A 17,613-nucleotide genomic window follows, 5' to 3' on the forward strand; every position below is an offset into this window, starting at 1 on the left:
AATTAACATTAGCATAAAAAGGTGTCCGTTCGCGAATTTATAATGAGCATACGTCAGTAAACTAATTAATATTCATGACCAATCGCCGCCCGTCGCTCTCCTTGCATGTTGTGACGCAGCAATTATACGTCGCTGATGAAGTGGCAATGATGGAGGCTAGTCCGGAATCAACAGCGAATTCACTGCTGAAAGATGGTAAATCCAGTTTTAATATGATTTCTCCTTTTGATCTGTATATGTGCATGTGTTTGTACGTTCACCGAGCTGATTAATCATCTCGATCGGCACTTTTAGCTGCATTATTAGCACTTACTCTGTGTAGCCGGATCTCCTGTTGTGTGTTTTACAAATCCTGATCCGTTTCCTTCCAGAGTGCTACACTGATTTCCTTAAAGAGGAATTCGATGTGAAGACGTACACAGCTCAAGCCATTCATCATGCTGTCATTGCAGAGCAGCTGGCAAAGCTGGCAGAGGGCATCAGTCAGCTGGACAAAGAGCTGCACTGCCAGGTGAGTCACACACCTCTCAGGACCAACAGCTTTCAGTGCAGATCTTACAATGAAAAGCTACCAATTAAACACATTAGAAGTTGAATAGCAATGTTTTGTTTTGTATTTGATCTCAGGTAGTGGCCAGACATGAGGATCTACTAGCTCAGGCAACAGGGATCGAATCTCTCGAAGGTGTAATATTTCATTATCTGCTTCACATTTTAAGATCACAATCATCAGTTGCATTAAGTTTATGCAATCTTATAATATTAGTTTCAAAATGGCTATATAAAAAATGGCATTTGAAATATTCTGAGATCACATATGTAGAAGTTGCAGTGTGCAACTTTCCCCCCTTCTAGTACATTTACAAATAGTTTTTACTCAGTTTTCAGGGAAATAATCTACGACTTGCCTATAGATGTCTCGGCATTATAATCTGGGATACTGAAAAGTTGTTAATATTAAAACACTGACGCCAACCCCTGCAAGGACTTCAGATGACTCCAACTCTAAAACATACGAAACTGGCAAATTTTCCTTATATTGCAATCATTATGATTGCAACATGTAATCACATCTTTTTTTGTTTCATCTTAAAAGAATATGTGACGTTAACCAACTGCATGATTTGTATTATCTGTCAAATGGACATTGACAGATAATACAGTCACCTCTGATAACAGATTACTCTTAATTATAATGTAGGAAAAAATTCTGTAAAGATGCTTTGAAATGATATGTATTGTGAAAAGTGCAGTACAAATAAATGTGAATTGAATTGAATGCACATGTAGTTTAGCAGCTGTCCACCAGGTGTATCCCTTGTCACATCTCTTTCTGAGCATGGAAATGATTGGTGGTTTTGCTTCCAGGTGTCTTACAAATGATGCAGACCAGAATTGCAGCTCTCCAGAGTGCTGTGGACAGGTAAATTAATCCATTAAAAGCACTGAAATGGTCCATGTTTTAAAAAAAAGTGGTGGTCACATGCATAATGAATAGATATCAGAAAATGCGCAATTTGTGCACTATAAATTGAAAATTGCAAGCACCAGTTAGTCAGATGCTTTGTGGTATTTTTTTATGCATTTCTGATTTCGCTCTCCTTTCTTTCTCAGGATAAGAACCAAAATCATTGACCCTTACAATAAGATTGTGTCGCGGACAGCCCAGCTCGCCCGCTTACAGGTTATTTTATAACTTTTACATCTGCTTCTGTCATCTCCTGTCTCTCTGTCCCTGGATATTCCAACAGAGACATTCTGCAGAACTATTAGTTCTTCATTGTCCTGCTTTACAAACACTGTGCGCATTCGCTCAGAAGCTTGATTTCCATGTTTATTGGCTCGACATCTGAGATAGATACAACCCTGTCTTCACAACTGTCTGCAGTCATGACAGATTCTGTAATACACCCAGCATGCAAAACAAAAAAGAAAAAGAAATGGACACAAACAAAAAGAGTCAGTCTGGTGGAATAGATGTTTTTGAATACTGATTTGTGATTATCATCTAAAAAATAAATAAGTAAAAATACAGATCTTCAAAATATTTTAACACATCTAAAAAATAATAATTTGAATAAAACTAAATAGATTTTCAAAATTTTACCATATCAAAAAAATAAAATAAATAAATTGTCTTTCAGAAAATCTTTTAAGAGTAATTAGTATGACCTCATATATCTCTTAAAGGAATCGTAATTATTTATTCACTCTCATCATGTCATTCTAAATCCATATACTTTTGTTTCCAAAAAGGAACGTAAAATAAAAACATAGTATCTTTGTGCAGAATTCATTTCTGTCAAGTTCCAAAAAAAAAAACAAGTCCATAGTGCCTGTGTGCCATATTCCATATCTTCTGAAGCTTGTATGGTCTATCTTTACTGTACTTTTTGTTCTTTATGTAACTTGAAAGATGTGGTCACTATGTGTTGTCATGGTAAAACGTTCAAAACATTTATTTTGTCTGAAGGAAAGTAATTTGTGCACCTGTGGGTAAATAAAACCTGTGTTTCTTTGATATTATTTAAGTGTTGCAAGGCAAGAAAAATGCACGCTTTTATCATGTTCGCTTTCTGCCCTCGGTTCACATGATGTCATCATGAGTGAAGCTTCAAGTCTGCAGAAAAAATAATAATAATTTGGACCTGGAAAGGAAGGGCCTCTCTCACACTCTATCAGTCACACACGTGAATACCCACAGCTGTCCCTCCCGCTCGACACATCTTGTGGATTTACAAGATTTTCGGTCCTGGTTTTTAGTAGCTTTGGGGAATTGTTATTAAATATGAATAAAATACAGCTGTGGTTATGAAATGCTCCCCTTTACTCTCAAAACCCCTTTCTGCCCCTTTTCTTGTGCGGCTTTTTTGAAGTGTAGAAAACACATTTGCATGTTTATGTTTGCTAATCAGCATAGCACCATCACAAACTCCATGATGATCTGTCAGTGGTTTGGTCATTGTTTTGCATGCAGCTATATACGGGAAATACATTTCTATTTCACAGAGAAAAAAAATACAGTTTGTTGAGTATGGATCACAACAGGAACCTAATATTTGTTTTTACATTTATAGAAGAATACATTTGTTTAAAATATGAAAATATTTCGTCCCTGTAAGAATGTTCTTCACCAGTGTGCTTGAATTATTAGTGGTGATTGCAAAGGCATGCATCACTATTATTATCGCTTATACATTTTTTCTAAAGATTAAACACATAAACATACCATATTAATACAAGTAAAAAATAAAAATAACATATAAGTAACCCATAAGTTAGACTGTGACATCTCAAACTGATCTAAGGTTTATATACCCTTCAATAAAAAGTTAAAATGTTCATTTATTATATAGTTATTATGTAGATTCTTGTCTGAAGGTATGCCAGTGTGGTTTTATTGTTTTAACTTGTTTATCTGTCCGTATTAGAAAAAAAAATGATAGACTGTATTTTGTAGTTGTAGTATTTTATTTTTTTGTGTGTGTTTGACTATATCTGATGGCACAATCAGATTCAGAAGTGCGGGACTTTGTTCATTCCATGTGGTCTTTGTATCTGTGTCTGTCCTGTCCTTGCCTTTAGCAACACATTTTAATTTATTTTTATTCCTCGTAAGAATAAGACCAGACCTGACGATGGGGACACAACTGAATTTTTTTTTCCCGTTATCCTTTTGTAATTTTCTGTCACGATATCTGACGCACTGTCACCCCTGGACAAAGCAATCAGTCACAGACACACACACACAAAATCAGATGCACGTACCTTTGGGACAGTTCAGCTGCACCTATTCACTGAAAACCAAAAAAGATTGACCTCTACGAGTCCTTCATCCGCCTGCTGTCTGCCCACAGGCTTGATCGTCGCCACACTATATTGAATGTGTGGCTCAGTTGCATGTTTTAAGCACAAATGCACTGGTTTAAAAGCATTTCCTATTTCTTTTATATTATAGTGTCTGTTGGCTGTTAGGGTGTGAACAAAATGTTTATTCATGCCTGTTTGTAGTCTTTTTATGTGTGTGAAATGCACTGAAAATGAATTGACAGCATATTCTAGTGCTAAAACAACCCTGTGAGATGATGCACATCCTTCTACTTGATTTAATTAATACAAGATTGATTAAAGCACCACTTACAAATTAATTCGGAATCTATTAACAAAGATTTGGGCATCATTGTCATTACCTTATTGATATTTGCTTGTGCTGGCTTGTGCATAGGCCCATAAGTCATTGTGTTATTTGATGAACACAGGAATGAGAAGTCTTATCTTATTCTGGCTGGCAGGTGGCGTGTGACCTGTTGAGGAGGATTATTCGCATCCTGTACCTGAGCAAACGGCTGCAGGGGCAACTGCAGGGGGGCAGCAGAGAGATCACTAAAGCTGCCCAGAGCCTCAACGAGCTGGGTGAGTGACCTATCATGACGAGTGTCTACTTTACTCATCGTGGAGCCTTTTTCCACTATATAGAACCTTTTATGTGATGTAAAGTTCTTCATGAAACCATAGATGCCAATAAAGAACATGTATTTTATAAGTGTACCTATTTTTCTGTAGTTATGGCATTGGCATATTGTCTGAGCATTCAGCAATGTTATATTTTCGTGCTCCTGTTTTTAGGCCACTAATGGCAATTGTTCAAAAGTTATCATATCCTCCACTTTTGTGTAAATGCCATTAGTTCAATCTTGTACTGTTTCCAGGTCAGCCCCGTTCTTGTGGCCTAAATGTTTTGCTGAGTTTGCTACGCAGGTGCGAGGACTGTCTGAAACTGGTTCTGGAACTGCGTGACCTGCTTTGGAGATATTTTTGGTTTTGTTTCATCGAAACCCCGTTGATTAACGTCTGACCCGAATAGCACTTACAAGGGACATCAGTTCCAATAGTGACCTGAGTGCATTATAATAATCTCATAGAGCTTAAAGTTGACATGAAATGAAAGTTGACCCCATTTATTTTCTTAATGCACGCTCCAGGTCGTTTTGGTGACGTCAGCCCTCAACCCCTCTCGTGTCATATAGAGAGCACCTTTCCTGATCCAGTCAATTCCTGTTGCATCAAATTAAAGCCTGTCCCACAGTTTTTTTTTTCGATGTTGAAAATCCTGTTTCACTAGAAAAGCCAAATTTCAGAAGTAAAATGAGTTGAGACACTGGTTTATGTTGACTTTAAAGGGTGTTGAACTGATTTTTACCTTGTCATTGGCATATTATTGTCTGGAATTCATGTGGTTGTGGACATTATCTGAAATGTGAAACTTTTTCGGTCATCATGGGTTTAATGGCTGTAATATCAGATTCATATTGACTCGTACTCTGTTGACCTTTTGTTTGTACATTTGCCGAGATGTCATATGGACCGATAAATAGTGCAATGCAAATTCAGTGTGCTCTTATTTCACGTTTGTGTGACACAGTAAACACACGTCTTCATTATTGAGTCCCAGGCCCTGTGGGATAGATTCCAGTGAAGACCAGCAAGGTACTTTTTCCTAGTTTCTATTTGCATATTGTTTTCAAATGAAGCTAAATCAATGCAGGTGAACAGAAGTTTCCCATTGTGTATTTGGAGGGCATGCTGATTTTTGCATTTACCACTTGCATAAGCTCTATTTGTGAGTTGCTTCCTGTTAGCATTTCAATTCAGTCAGTCTATGTTGGCACTAGACAACATGGCAGCTCACTAGCTTCCGGAACTGAGCTGTAGTCTTATTCTCTTTGTGACACAATATGATTCAGTAATATGTTTTCCATTCATTGAATTATTTATCATGTCAAAGTGAGGGTCATATTTGGATTCTTCTCACCCAGCTAATGGATTACAGAGACATCTTTGCATTAGCGTCACCATCCATGACGAGACAATTAGACTGCTCTAACAGCACCTGTCCTTTTTTTCACGCGATGCTCTGCTTTTATGCCTTCCCTCCACCCCCTCGAGGTATAACATGAACAGGCAGGGTCTGATATGATATCATTATCTGTTTGTGCACCTCTCTGGCATCCAGCGTAGAAAACTGTCTAACAAATCTCCCATTAGGCAACCTGTTTAAAAATATACTGCCTTGCACTGGTAGAAAAGCTTTTTGTCTGTAGGTTTTGACATTGTTTATGGTACATGCTAGATCACAGTTTTCCAAATACAGCAGTATGCAGCTCTGAAACCGTAGAAGCAATTAAATGCTTTCTTTGTTTTGAAGCCTGTCTCTGTCTAGTGCACGCTGTCCTCAGATGCTGTTACAAGAAACCTGACGAGGTGCAGTTGGACAGTGACTGGGTCGAGCTTGAGAGTTTATAGAACTGCTGATAGCATCATGTTATTGGATTGTAAACAAGGCAATCAGTAAATGATAATGGACCCTTGAAGGTTTAATTGACAAATCGCTTTCCTGTTTACCACAACTGTATGAGACGTTAGCTGAGACATCATTGTGTTCCAGCGTAGGGTTGATCGGATAGGCAGCATATACCTTTTTTTTTTTTTTTTACCCAAGTGACCAGTATGGCATCAAATCAAAACACTCAAATCTTCTTTGTCATTAACTTTATAGGCCATTTGTTATTTTCTTGGTTTATCTCACTGCGTACACAAAACGTATCCCTGAAATAGATCTGAGTTATGGCGGTCCTAACACAATAATGACAGCTCACCATCTTGCTAACATGATTTATGAATCCCTTCCCAGCGATGTTAGGAATGGATGGGCAGCCAGATGGATTGATGAACAGTTGAAGGAGAACTCTAAATGGCTTAAGGGGAAGATTGACTAGGGCAGTGGAAGAGGTGAAGGGGTTTTGATTGGTGGAGGACACGTGTGTCAGCCGTAATGAGATGATTAGAGTGAGAAAACATGGGCAAACCGAAGGAATGAGGCTGTTATTGGGGAGAGGAAATCAAAGTCAGATAAATGTCAAGAGCTGAGATTGACAGGAAGTAAGGTGAACTGCATACTGCAATCTGTTTGGGAGACAGTTATATATCTATATGTGAGTAAATGTACTCATATGTCCCACCTTGTTACCTTATATATTGAAATAATATTGTATATTAAGTATACAGTATTGTATACTTAATAGTATTGTCTATTACTGATCACTCATTTAAACCTCCCATAGTACCTTGGCTAAATTTGTCTATTTACAAAGCAAATGGCTTTCGGAATAGTGGACAGATATATACCTAACATTCAGTGCAGGGGATTTAATTCTGTTTGTTTTCTACATCACCTGAACTGCACCTGCCTGTCAAATGGAGATGGAATGTCAATCACAGGACTTTGGACTCAATGACTCACTCCTCTGGGAATATATGAGTGACATGTGGAAGCTGCGATCAGTGTAGCAAGGTAAGAGAAATAGATTGAGTGAATGAAAACGGACAGTGGAAAGGTAAGGATGCTCCAATTAACTAGATTATTAACTGGATATCCTTTATATCCTCTTTGTGGTTTGGCTGTGGATATGGGGACGTGCGGAGAGAACATTTGACTCTTGAGTACTGCTCAAAGAAGATTTGATACTTTTTTTCTAGGGGCATTAAGTTTGTGGTTGGTGTTGTGTAAAACAAACAAAAAAGCTAACCAAGGTAGCTTTAAATCAAGATACATGTAATAGTAGCAATACCGGACAGTTCAGCATTCTTAACCTCTTTTTATTGGCAGCACTGAAACAGTACTTTGTTTGCATTAGTGCTAACGTGACTTTGGATGTTTTCAGGCCCTGAACACAACTTGTAAGCAGAGCCGTCCAAGTTGTGGCAGGCCTTTTTTTTTTTTTTTAACTGGCAGAAGGCCCATTGCTCACTTGCAATTTAGATTTTTTTCCCCCTCATGCCTCTCTATATACAGCTTGTTTACAGCAAAACAATAAAGCCTCCATTCATGGCCAAACCCAAACTTCGGTCAAGTCATCAATAGGGCAACAGCTCCACAGGCTTCTGTATGATCCGTTGCATATGGTGATGGCTTAAAGGGCTCTATTTGCCATGTGAGTTCTTAGGAGTTGTCTGGGAGTACATCTCAGCTCTAAGTTACTATTTTGCCCTTGATATTAAAGCATAGAGCCCCGGGATAGCTGGGACTCGGGTACAGTGTTGACAGATGGGCAGATTTGTCACATTGTGCAGGTTTTCTTACAGTAACTCACTGTTTTGAGAGACCTGTACTCCATAAAAGACATGCATCAATCATGCACTTCAGCTCCCACTTTCTCTTGTTCGGCACAGTGTGTGAGCTCTAAATACGGATCAGCTGCCCTGGCTCTGACCCTTTATCTATAGATAAACTCAAGAACGTATGATTGTAGAACACTCACTTGATGATATAAGCTGAACATTAGACATGTTTAGTTCCTAACACTGCAACAATCAGTAATGAACTGTCAGATGGGTTTTCAATCAAGTTTAAAGGTGACATATCATGAAAATCTGACTTTTCCAGGTTTTAAGTGCTATAATCAGGTCCCCAGTGCATCTACCAACCAAGGAAACGTGAAAAAGATTAACCCAGTAACTTTTTGGTAAGCCTTTTTCTGCAAGCGTCTGAGAAATATGGTTTAAAATGCATGATTTCAGCGCGATAAACATGATAATCGGAACCAAAACAGTTGTTTTTAGCAGGTCTGAGCTGTAATGGCGCAGCTCTATTTCGGAAAAGGGGGCGGGGAGCAGCAGCTCATTTGCATTTAAAGAGACAGGCCCGAAAAACAGCGTGTTTCTGCTTCCACTCATAATAGACATTTTCAAAATGATATAATAAATGATCTGTGGAATACTTTGAGCTGAAACTTCACAGACACATTCTGGGGACACCAGAGACTTTTATTACATATTGTAAAAAGGGGCATAATATGTCCCCTTTAAAGCCTACCCAACTGAGATGCGCATTGGGTAACTGCCAGTACCTGTGCATGTAATTGTTTTGCATTTTGCACCAGCATGAACTGAAATATTTAGTGTGTGAAAATCTTTTAGTGCTTGAAAAAGCTGTTTAATTAGATGAAGTATATTCAGTCAGCATTTAGGGGCTGTACAGTGGAGTCATATGTAGCCTTGTTGACACCCTTGAAATACTGGCACCTCTAATTACTATCCTTAGATACTCCCTTGAGAACATTATCTGGTTGTGTGACATCACAAATTATATTCGTCTCAGCACTGTTAATGATTTGATTATAAAGACGTTTTATTAATGCAAGCTGTCATCCAACACCATTTGCATCTATTCCTGAAATTGTTCAGGTCAACCCAGTCAATGGCACGACTTTGCCCCTCATACTGAACAGTGTGTGACCTTTCGTTGCTGCAGTGCAAGAGGTGATTATTTTTTGTAGCCTGCCAAAAGATACAGTTATCACCCTCTAATCCAGTCTAACCCATAATCAAACACCATCAGCTCAGTGGGTCTCATAAGGTCAAGTATTTAGAATCAACACCTTTTCATTGACACTTCCCATTCACTTCATACCCCAGCAGCTTTATTGGACGATATGCAGTGTACCACCTCCCTCATCCCCATAAAAAGATATGATTTTATGCCAACTGGCCATGCAAGTGATTTTGAAAGGAAGCAGACCTTGCTTTGTAAGTGCACCCTGTTACTTGTTGACCTGAGTAATATAGCCATCTTGTTCCTTTTATTGCAGGGTAGAGGGCAGGTAATATCCACTTAATGAAACTCATAGTGTGAATTCTTAACAGTGTTTATCTTATATTTTGCATCAGTAAAAATTGAGGTGGCTAAAGCCAAAAGAGAACAAAGACATATAACCACTTTCTCTACAGAGTGAAAAAACTACTCCAGAAATATGGCACAGAATTTTCACAGTTGTGTAGGGTTCTTCTTGATAGCAAAAAAAATTCTTCAGCTCTTTTTTGGAGTATTTAATGCAATTGAACAAACCCAGGAGCATCGGTTTCTACTTTTTTACATTTGTGGTTTCTACTTTACTTGGGTATGTATGTACAATCTCTAGGACCACTTCAATAAAGCACATGCAGTATTTACACTTTACCGTCCATGACATCTATAATAGTCACCATTACAATAAATAATCATAAATTATTTCTCTTGAGGTACTGTACAGTTAATACACTTAAATTCATTGCTGCTTTGGATTAGTGGTTTCCCTTTTTAATGATATTGTACCTGATCAGGATATTTGCCTTAAATTGGCCCAGTAGCTCATTCCACATCCTCTGATGAGAGGCATTTTTGCCTGACCTCTGTCTCCTCAAAAGTCACCTTTTTGTTCCTTTTTGGGTCAATCCATGAGTTGTGGATGACCACGTTATTGGGCATAGGGTCAGCCTCTACAACTGACACAACACGCTTCTTCATTTTACTCTTTAGAACCTTCTGAAATTTCTGCCGAGTGAAGGCATAGAGCAGCGGGTGAAAAATGGTGGTTCCATAAGCCATGACCAGGAAGCCCAGTCTGAGACGCACAGTGAAGTTGCTCGGCCCTGCACTCAGGATAACCGTGTTGAGCACGGTGATGGGTGTCCAGCAAAGCAGGAAGGTGGAGATGATAAGAAGCGACATTCGGAAAACCCTCTTTTGTCGTTCCCGGCGTTCTCTGTGCCGTTTGACTGCCCTGCGGAGGGCTATGATCACGGACACGGAGGTACGCATGGCCAGTGGTGGATTCCTGCCTGCACTGCTCTGTGAGGCATCGGTGGACTCTGGCTGAGTGGAAGTCATGGAGATGGTCTTTTTCTTTCTCGGTTTCTTCTTGGGTGCCGAATGGAAACGTGTGCCTATGCGGATGTTGAGTGCCTGCAGAATCTTGTAGTAAGTAACCAACATGACCACAGCAGTGAAGATGAAGATTGGGATCTGTGCCAACAGGTGATAGTAGAGGCCCAGTTCAGTGTAGTATTGGTTTGAAGGCTCCTCCCCTTCTGTCTGATTCCTTTCATTACCTGCCTTGCTAAAGAAACCCTCTTCAATGAAGGGTACCAGAAAGCTAAGGAATGATAAAGCCCAAATGGACCCTAATAAGGCCACTGCTCGTCCCATTGTCAGAACTCGATTTGCAGGCCGAACTGAGATGTCATAGCGGTCTAGTGTGATGGCCAGGACATTGGCAGCAGTAGCCACGCTAGCAAAGGACACACAAGCCTCATGGAAGCAGCAAATGAGTGCACTTTTGCCATCCAGTGGCAATAGCACCACCACAATCGTGAATGGGATGCAGCCCACACACACCAGGACGTCCAGTACATGAAGATTCATGGTTACGATGTTGCTGACAGAGCTCACCAGGTTTGACTTCATACAATAGAGAGCCAGCACAGTCAGGTTGCTACTGAGACCCAGTACGATCTCCAACATAAGGAAACCTGTTAGAGACACCTGGAAGCTGACAGGGTAAGGAGTGTCCAGGTCCATTTCAAAGTCAAGAGGTTCAACGTTATCGAGGACAGTGACGTTGCTCATGATGGCCTGGAATCCCAGCACAGGAGGGGTATGCATTCTCCTACACGTGCAAAAGATGGAAGATGGCTGTTTTAACATATTCATTGGGTCAATTTTCTTAATTATACATAAAGCTTAGAAGCATTTCCATGACACGCTACTGAGTGTATGATAACGCTAGAACCGTTTAACTTTTGAAAAATGACTTTAAGGTAATCTAGCCAAATTCTAGCTGTCAACTAACAAGAATGGGAATGGAAAGGACCACAATTAAGAATGTAAAAATGATGAAACATTTATCTGCACTGCACATGCACATAAAAGATGTGCATAGACTAACGAAACTCACCCCTCCCTTGTGTTCACTGTCCTCGTTAGGAGCTCATGTAGCAAATGCAACCAAAGCGTTGATGTGTTGGCAGGATGTCATAGACGCCAACCATACTCCAACGCCTCTTTATCTCAATAGTGTCCTTTGCTCCTTCAGTGCCATTCTGTTATGTACCTGCTCCGTTGTGGGCTTTTTTTTTCTTCTTTTTTTTAAAGAGCTAATATTTAACGAATGCATCAGCTAAGGCTGTCCTCAGCCCCAGCATGGCAAAGACTGAACAAGTGAGGACACCCTGGTTTCCTCAAACACCTCTCTGTAGGGTTTATTAAACACCGTCTAAACAGCTCATACCTCTTTCCCTCGCATCCTCAGATTTCTGTGGGAGGATGTGCGAGATGGAAACACTCTGCTCTTCCTTTTCAGAGTGTGGGAAGGGTTTGTGCATTGTAATAGCCACGTGGTCCTGACATGAAAGCTGTGTTGTATTCAGGCTTGTCTTAAGCCTTTTGTCCTTTGTGTTGGTCAAACAGATCTTCCAGAAACGATCAGGGATGACACCATGTCCCATCCTTCCAAAAGTCCTCACTTTTCATTGTTTATTCCAAGACTTTGCGAACCACAAGAAAAAATTAATCTCCCTCAGTGTGACAGGTCAGGACTGGCATACCCTCCTCACTATGTAACAAAAGTTGCTCTGACCCCTGCAGAGTCCACGGCCCCTTGTATTCCACCTGAGTAAATCACACTCCCACCTGCTGTGCCACAATATAGCTCCAGGAGACCAGGCAGGTAGACGGCAGTACACCGTAATCACAACAAGGTCACAGGTTTCCAGAGGGAAGGAGGTAGTCAGGCCAGTGCACTGTGTGGCATATATTTTCTCTCTCTTGTTCACAGTGTTCATGTGGGACACCGGAACAGGAGCTCCATCCTCAGTAGTTTCACACTTTGGCTGCTGGTAGGTGCAAAAAAGTGAGAGTTAGAATTATTTTCTTTGTCATAAATGACCTTGAAAATCTCTGCAGGATAGTGGCATCATCTTAGCATTCATATAAGCCATTTCACGCTAACTCTTATTTTGTTATAAAACTTATTTGTCCACAGTCAATGGTTTCTGGTTGTTCAAGACCTTGCAGAGATTGTGCACCCTTCGAATTGCCTTTTTAAGAATTAACCCCAGTCAAAGTCAACGTTTTGTCTTTGAAGGTGTCTCTGGTGTAATTTGTTAGTTGAGAAGCCTGAAGGCCAACTCATTAAATTAATGTTCCTTTGGTATAATGGACTCCCACAGTGACTGTGAGTGGTTGTTTGCAGAGCAGGTTTGCAGTACCCCCACACCATACTTACATGGGCAATACTCCATATATGTGAAGCGGAATACTCATACATCTCCAAGCATCTCACTCACTCTTTCTCTATTTTTCTGAGCTAGAAGGCAGCTTTCAGCACTAGCCAGAAGCAGTAATAGCGACAAGAGTGCTCTCACATCATCTTCCCCTTAAGAGGATAATGGTTTGGATGGATTTTCGATTACTCAGTTTTGCTCTTTCCACATACATGAATTGAGTTAAATGCATCAGTTACTGTGTTGGCCACCGGAGGATCCACATCAAAATACAGCATGCATCTCTTTTTTCACAGTGCAAGAATCAAAGCATTTTTCTTAAAAACAGTTGTTAAATCAATTCATATTCCTGTCCACAGCATAGAATCTAAGTGCTCTGAGTTTAAAGCATACTGTCACGCAAATTTATTCATTCTTGGCAGCAACCCTGCGCAGTATTTTATATATTTTAAAAAGTAAAAGTTGTCAGCTTCGTACAGATCTCTGAAGTTATGGCTTGTTTAGAATAGCATGCATTCCCTTTAGCAGATACTCCAGTTGTGAGAGTACAAAACTCAAAGCTTTTTACCTCTTGTTGCTGTCATAAGAGTGAGTGACCTGGTAGCCCATATATTTCCCAGTTTGAGTAGAGCCATGCCAGGACGAGTAATAAAGGACATTCTTATCTGACGGGATGAGTCTGGCTGTCTTCCTCTATCTGCTTTCCTGTGAGTGCTCCCTTGCCTGTCAATGGGGGCAGGGAAGTCAGATGTTGTAGGATGTAGTGCCATGCATCTCGCTTAGAGATCTGCTCCTCTCCTCCTCCCTTGTTCCTTCTCTCTCAGTCTTTTTCTCTCTCACCATCCCTACGCTCACTGCTTCACTCAAAATGCCCTTCCTACTCATCTCTCCTCCTCCTCTTCTCGCTCTCTCTCTCTTTCCTCCTCCTCTTCTCGCTCTCGCTCTCTCTCCTCCCACCTCCCTCATCACTCTCGCTTTCCCTCCCCCTTCCTCCCTTTCTCTGCTGTGGTTTATAACACTCCTCTGGTTCCCGATTGGTCTCCTGTTATAGTTGTAACCCTTTCTTCCCCTGTTGCTCAAATCGGGCTTTTACCAACAGGTGCATTTTACGGTCTTTGTTGACATTAATTCTGTCACACAATACACCATTTCTCTGTTCTGCTCTCTTCCTAACTTTTTATTTCAATTCTTAAATTGTCCATGCATCAACAGATTAGGAGAGAGTAAATAAAAATCATTGTAATAGCCCTGAGCAAAGGATGTGGGTGAGTTTATTTGCAAGGCAAGGGCTTCATCTGAGTCTTCACAATGCAAACATGACAAACCTCGCATGAAGCGTGATTTAGGCTCAATCTTTTTTGCCATACTTGTGTGGGCGTGTTGGTGCACACTGATGCGGAGAGAAGGAATGGGCAAATTATGGAACATCACTTCAAAACACTATTGTTGTAGATGACAAAAATATCACAAAAATGGTTCAAATTACCAAGCTTGAACATACCTGTAAATATTTCAAGGTAAGCATTAATATTTAAACTTTTTATTCAGACCCTGTCCCAAGACATTTCTCTGTAGATGCCTGAGAGAGAGAGAGAGTGGGGGAGAGAGAGAACGTGTTCATATTTTTTAATATATTTTTAAAGCGGTCCTATTATGCTCTTTTACAAAGTCTTGATTTTGTTTTGGGGGTGTTACTAGAACAGGCTCTCATACTAGGTTGTTCGAAAAAAACATTATTTTTCACATATTTTACATTATTACAACACCTCTCTCCCCAGTCTGGCATGAACGGCTCGAATAGTTCCTGTATCAAATGAAGGCCTGCCTTCTGAAATACGAAATGTGCTGTGATTGGTTAGCTGGGCCAGTGTGTGCTGTGATTGGTTAGCTGGGCAAGTGTGTGCTGTGATTGGCACCACTCGGCGCCTGGTCAGGAAATGTCATGCCCCTTACCATAGCCGCTTGCGAGCTTCAGTGTAGATATATTACGTCAAAATCAAATCAATTTGAGCGCGATTTGTTTATTTTATTAAAGTTTTGTTCAAATGTTCGTCGGTTCCCGCCTCCTTCCCGTGACTACGAACGTGGTTACATTGGTGCCGAAACCTGGGAGGAAGGAGGGACACGCTGCCAGAGATCCCTCGCCGCTGTGGTGAATCTGCGGTGCCATCGAGCATGGCGGAGCAGTCTGCCACCATGGACGCTCGAGGCGGTGGGCTGGAGTGAGTTGCCGGGCGGGTGGACGAACTCGCTGCCGGCCGCCTGGTATGTGGAGGGACGGCTGCCGTCCGTGAGGGAGCGGAGGAGTCGCCGCCGTTCGCCTGAGGCCAGAGACTGCTGCCATCCGCCATGATGGGGAGGAGCAGGGAACGGGGGACTCCCGGCTGCCCAAACCTGGAGGAGCCGTCGCCATCCACCGGGCGGCGGAGGAGTGTCGGGCCGTCCACCGAGGGCTATCCAGTGCTGCGCCAGGCATCGCGGAAGAGTTTACCCAGATTATTTTATTAAAGTTTTGTTAAAATGTTCGTCGGTTCCCGCCTCCTCCTTCCCTTGACTACGAACGTTGTTACAATTGTAACCACTCTTAAGTTCGTCTGCCTTGGGAAAGCTAGCGTGTCTCCGACATAGTGATAACACTCGTTGCCTTCTCTAGTGCAAAAGTTGAAAAAGTGAAAAAGCATAATAGGACCCCTTTAAACAATTCCTCGATCTAGTGGCCCAAAGCTCAATTTCCCTCTATTACAAAAGCTGATATCTCATTCGATATTTTTAGTGTCTGTCAGTAATGACCACTCTCTTTATGTCGTTATCTCTCTCCTGTTGTATAAACTGCCCTATTGAGTGTGTTTGTGTGATTCTAGCTTGATAATGCCTCTGTGACTGATGCTCATTGAGTGGAAGCAGAACTCCAGAAGCCCTGGGTGAATTAACTTGTGCTTAGCAACCGCAGGTTCCAGAAGCGGAAGATAAGACGCCAGGTGCCAGCTCGCTGGGACAGGCGTGAGGGATGAAGGGTCATGGAAAATCTACTCCTCTGCTCCCTGGAGCAACCTCCTGGAAGCATGTGTGCCCACTGGGTCTCTGGCACGACCCTCTAGGATGTTGCCTTGCAGTTTGCCACTTCTCGGGTTAATCGGGTTAAAGGGTTGCAATAGAAATTGTGCTTAAGCAAATTATTTGTGTCATTTGTATTAAATTATTTTATGGCATTATTGATTGTAAAATTCATCGCATGCGTTAATGAGTTAATGTCGACAGCCCTACATTAAAATGAAAATTTTGTCATCAGTTACACACCCTTTTCTTTCTAAACCATTTGACTCTTCAGAACACAGACAAAGATATTTTGGGTGAAAAAATAAATATATATATATATATAAGTGAATAAGTAAATGATGGCAGAATTTTCATTTGATGTGTAGACACAGGTATGTCAGCTATTTGACAGCAGCTTTGAATGTAGGGCATCCAATCAGATTTTAGACCGGAGTGGTGGGTCATACCTCTTTTTCTGGCTCTGCTTTAAACCCCTATCCCTCTGTATCCTCTCTGGCACTACTCTCATCCAGAGCCATGTGTCAGGTTGGACAGGTCAGAGAGCTTTATCCGAATGTGATTTGCTATCCCAAGGCAGTTCTCCAGTATCTACTATTACATTTTAGAGATACTGTTCCTTTTTTATTGGTACATGCTAACTTTAACAAGCACATCTGAACAGAAGCTTAAAGAAATCGGCCACCTAAAACCAAAGCCAAACAGGAAATTCTGGTTGGCCTATAGTGTTATATTTTGTTGGCTCACTACTCACTCAGAGACTCAGGAGCTGTTCGTGGTCATGTTCCCAGTGTCTCCAAGGGCTCTCTTGCATGTGGACTTGGGACAGACCAAATACAGATGACAGTCGTCAAAGTCGCCTTTGGCAGTCCACAGTCCCCAAAGACCTACAGCTGTTCCATCACGGCTCAGTCTGTTGAGCTAGATCTAAGTGGACTTCACATAGAAAACATTTGGGCACATGACTTTGGAGCAGTTTATCTTGTTAAACTTACTTGTGTTTGACATTCAATGGCCTGGAATATGATGCAATTGATTTTTATCAGTACTATTGTTGTTTCTTGTATGTTTTTGTATAATGATTGTTTCTTAAGAAAATGTTAATGATGTATTGAAATGATATTGTTAATGTTGCCATGAATATAGCCATTGTTGCTGATATGGCCATAAAACATAAATAAATAAATAAGTGCTCATTGTCAGAGTTATTATGAACAATACTAGTGATGTCTAGATGATAATTTTTCTACAGACAGCTTCAAATGCATTGGAAGCGTCTGTGGGAAATGGGATTGTCCTGTATTTAGCAGATTTCAGAGGCTTTAGTTGTATAAACAGTGTCAAGTCCCCTTAGCCTCTGCAGGGCCAACACGTCATCCTGTGACGCAAGGTCAGTGTTAATGTGAGTCTGGATCCCCCACATTGTGTTTTCACGGTGGCAGATTAGCAGGGACACTCTGA

At 40.9% G+C, this 17,613-nt stretch overlaps 2 protein-coding genes across 2 annotated transcripts in view; one reads left to right on the forward strand and one right to left on the reverse strand.

The window, feature by feature from the left end:
* The first annotated feature begins 120 nt into the window (after positions 1-120).
* Positions 121-17,613, forward strand: part of LOC107656447 (conserved oligomeric Golgi complex subunit 5-like) — a 64,036-nt gene continuing 46,543 nt past the window's right edge. Inside the window, exons 1-6 of the mRNA XM_016444310.1 lie at positions 121-195; positions 372-511; positions 628-685; positions 1,369-1,423; positions 1,615-1,684; positions 4,293-4,413. Coding sequence (XP_016299796.1) covers positions 147-195; positions 372-511; positions 628-685; positions 1,369-1,423; positions 1,615-1,684; positions 4,293-4,413 — 493 coding nt within the window. The 5' untranslated portion in view covers positions 121-146. The remainder of the gene's footprint in view (positions 196-371; positions 512-627; positions 686-1,368; positions 1,424-1,614; positions 1,685-4,292; positions 4,414-17,613) is intronic.
* On the reverse strand, positions 9,830-13,934 carry LOC107656448 (probable G-protein coupled receptor 22). The gene is made up of 3 exons (XM_016444311.1): positions 13,667-13,934; positions 11,772-12,708; positions 9,830-11,483 (listed from the first exon to the last, which is right to left on the reverse strand). The coding sequence occupies exon 3, from the start codon at positions 11,477-11,479 to the stop codon at positions 10,187-10,189; it is 1,293 nt and encodes a 430-aa protein (XP_016299797.1). The 5' UTR covers positions 11,480-11,483; positions 11,772-12,708; positions 13,667-13,934; the 3' UTR covers positions 9,830-10,186.

Source organism: Sinocyclocheilus anshuiensis, unplaced genomic scaffold, assembly GCF_001515605.1.
Source record: "Sinocyclocheilus anshuiensis isolate Anshui unplaced genomic scaffold, SAMN03320099.WGS_v1.1 scaffold183, whole genome shotgun sequence".
Taxonomy (NCBI): Eukaryota; Metazoa; Chordata; class Actinopteri; order Cypriniformes; family Cyprinidae; genus Sinocyclocheilus; species Sinocyclocheilus anshuiensis.

Excerpts from the sequence above, each read along its gene's own strand:
- LOC107656448 (XM_016444311.1), bottom strand. The coding sequence starts at position 11,479 with ATGCATACCCCTCCTGTGCTGGGATTCCAGGCCATCATGAGCAACGTC.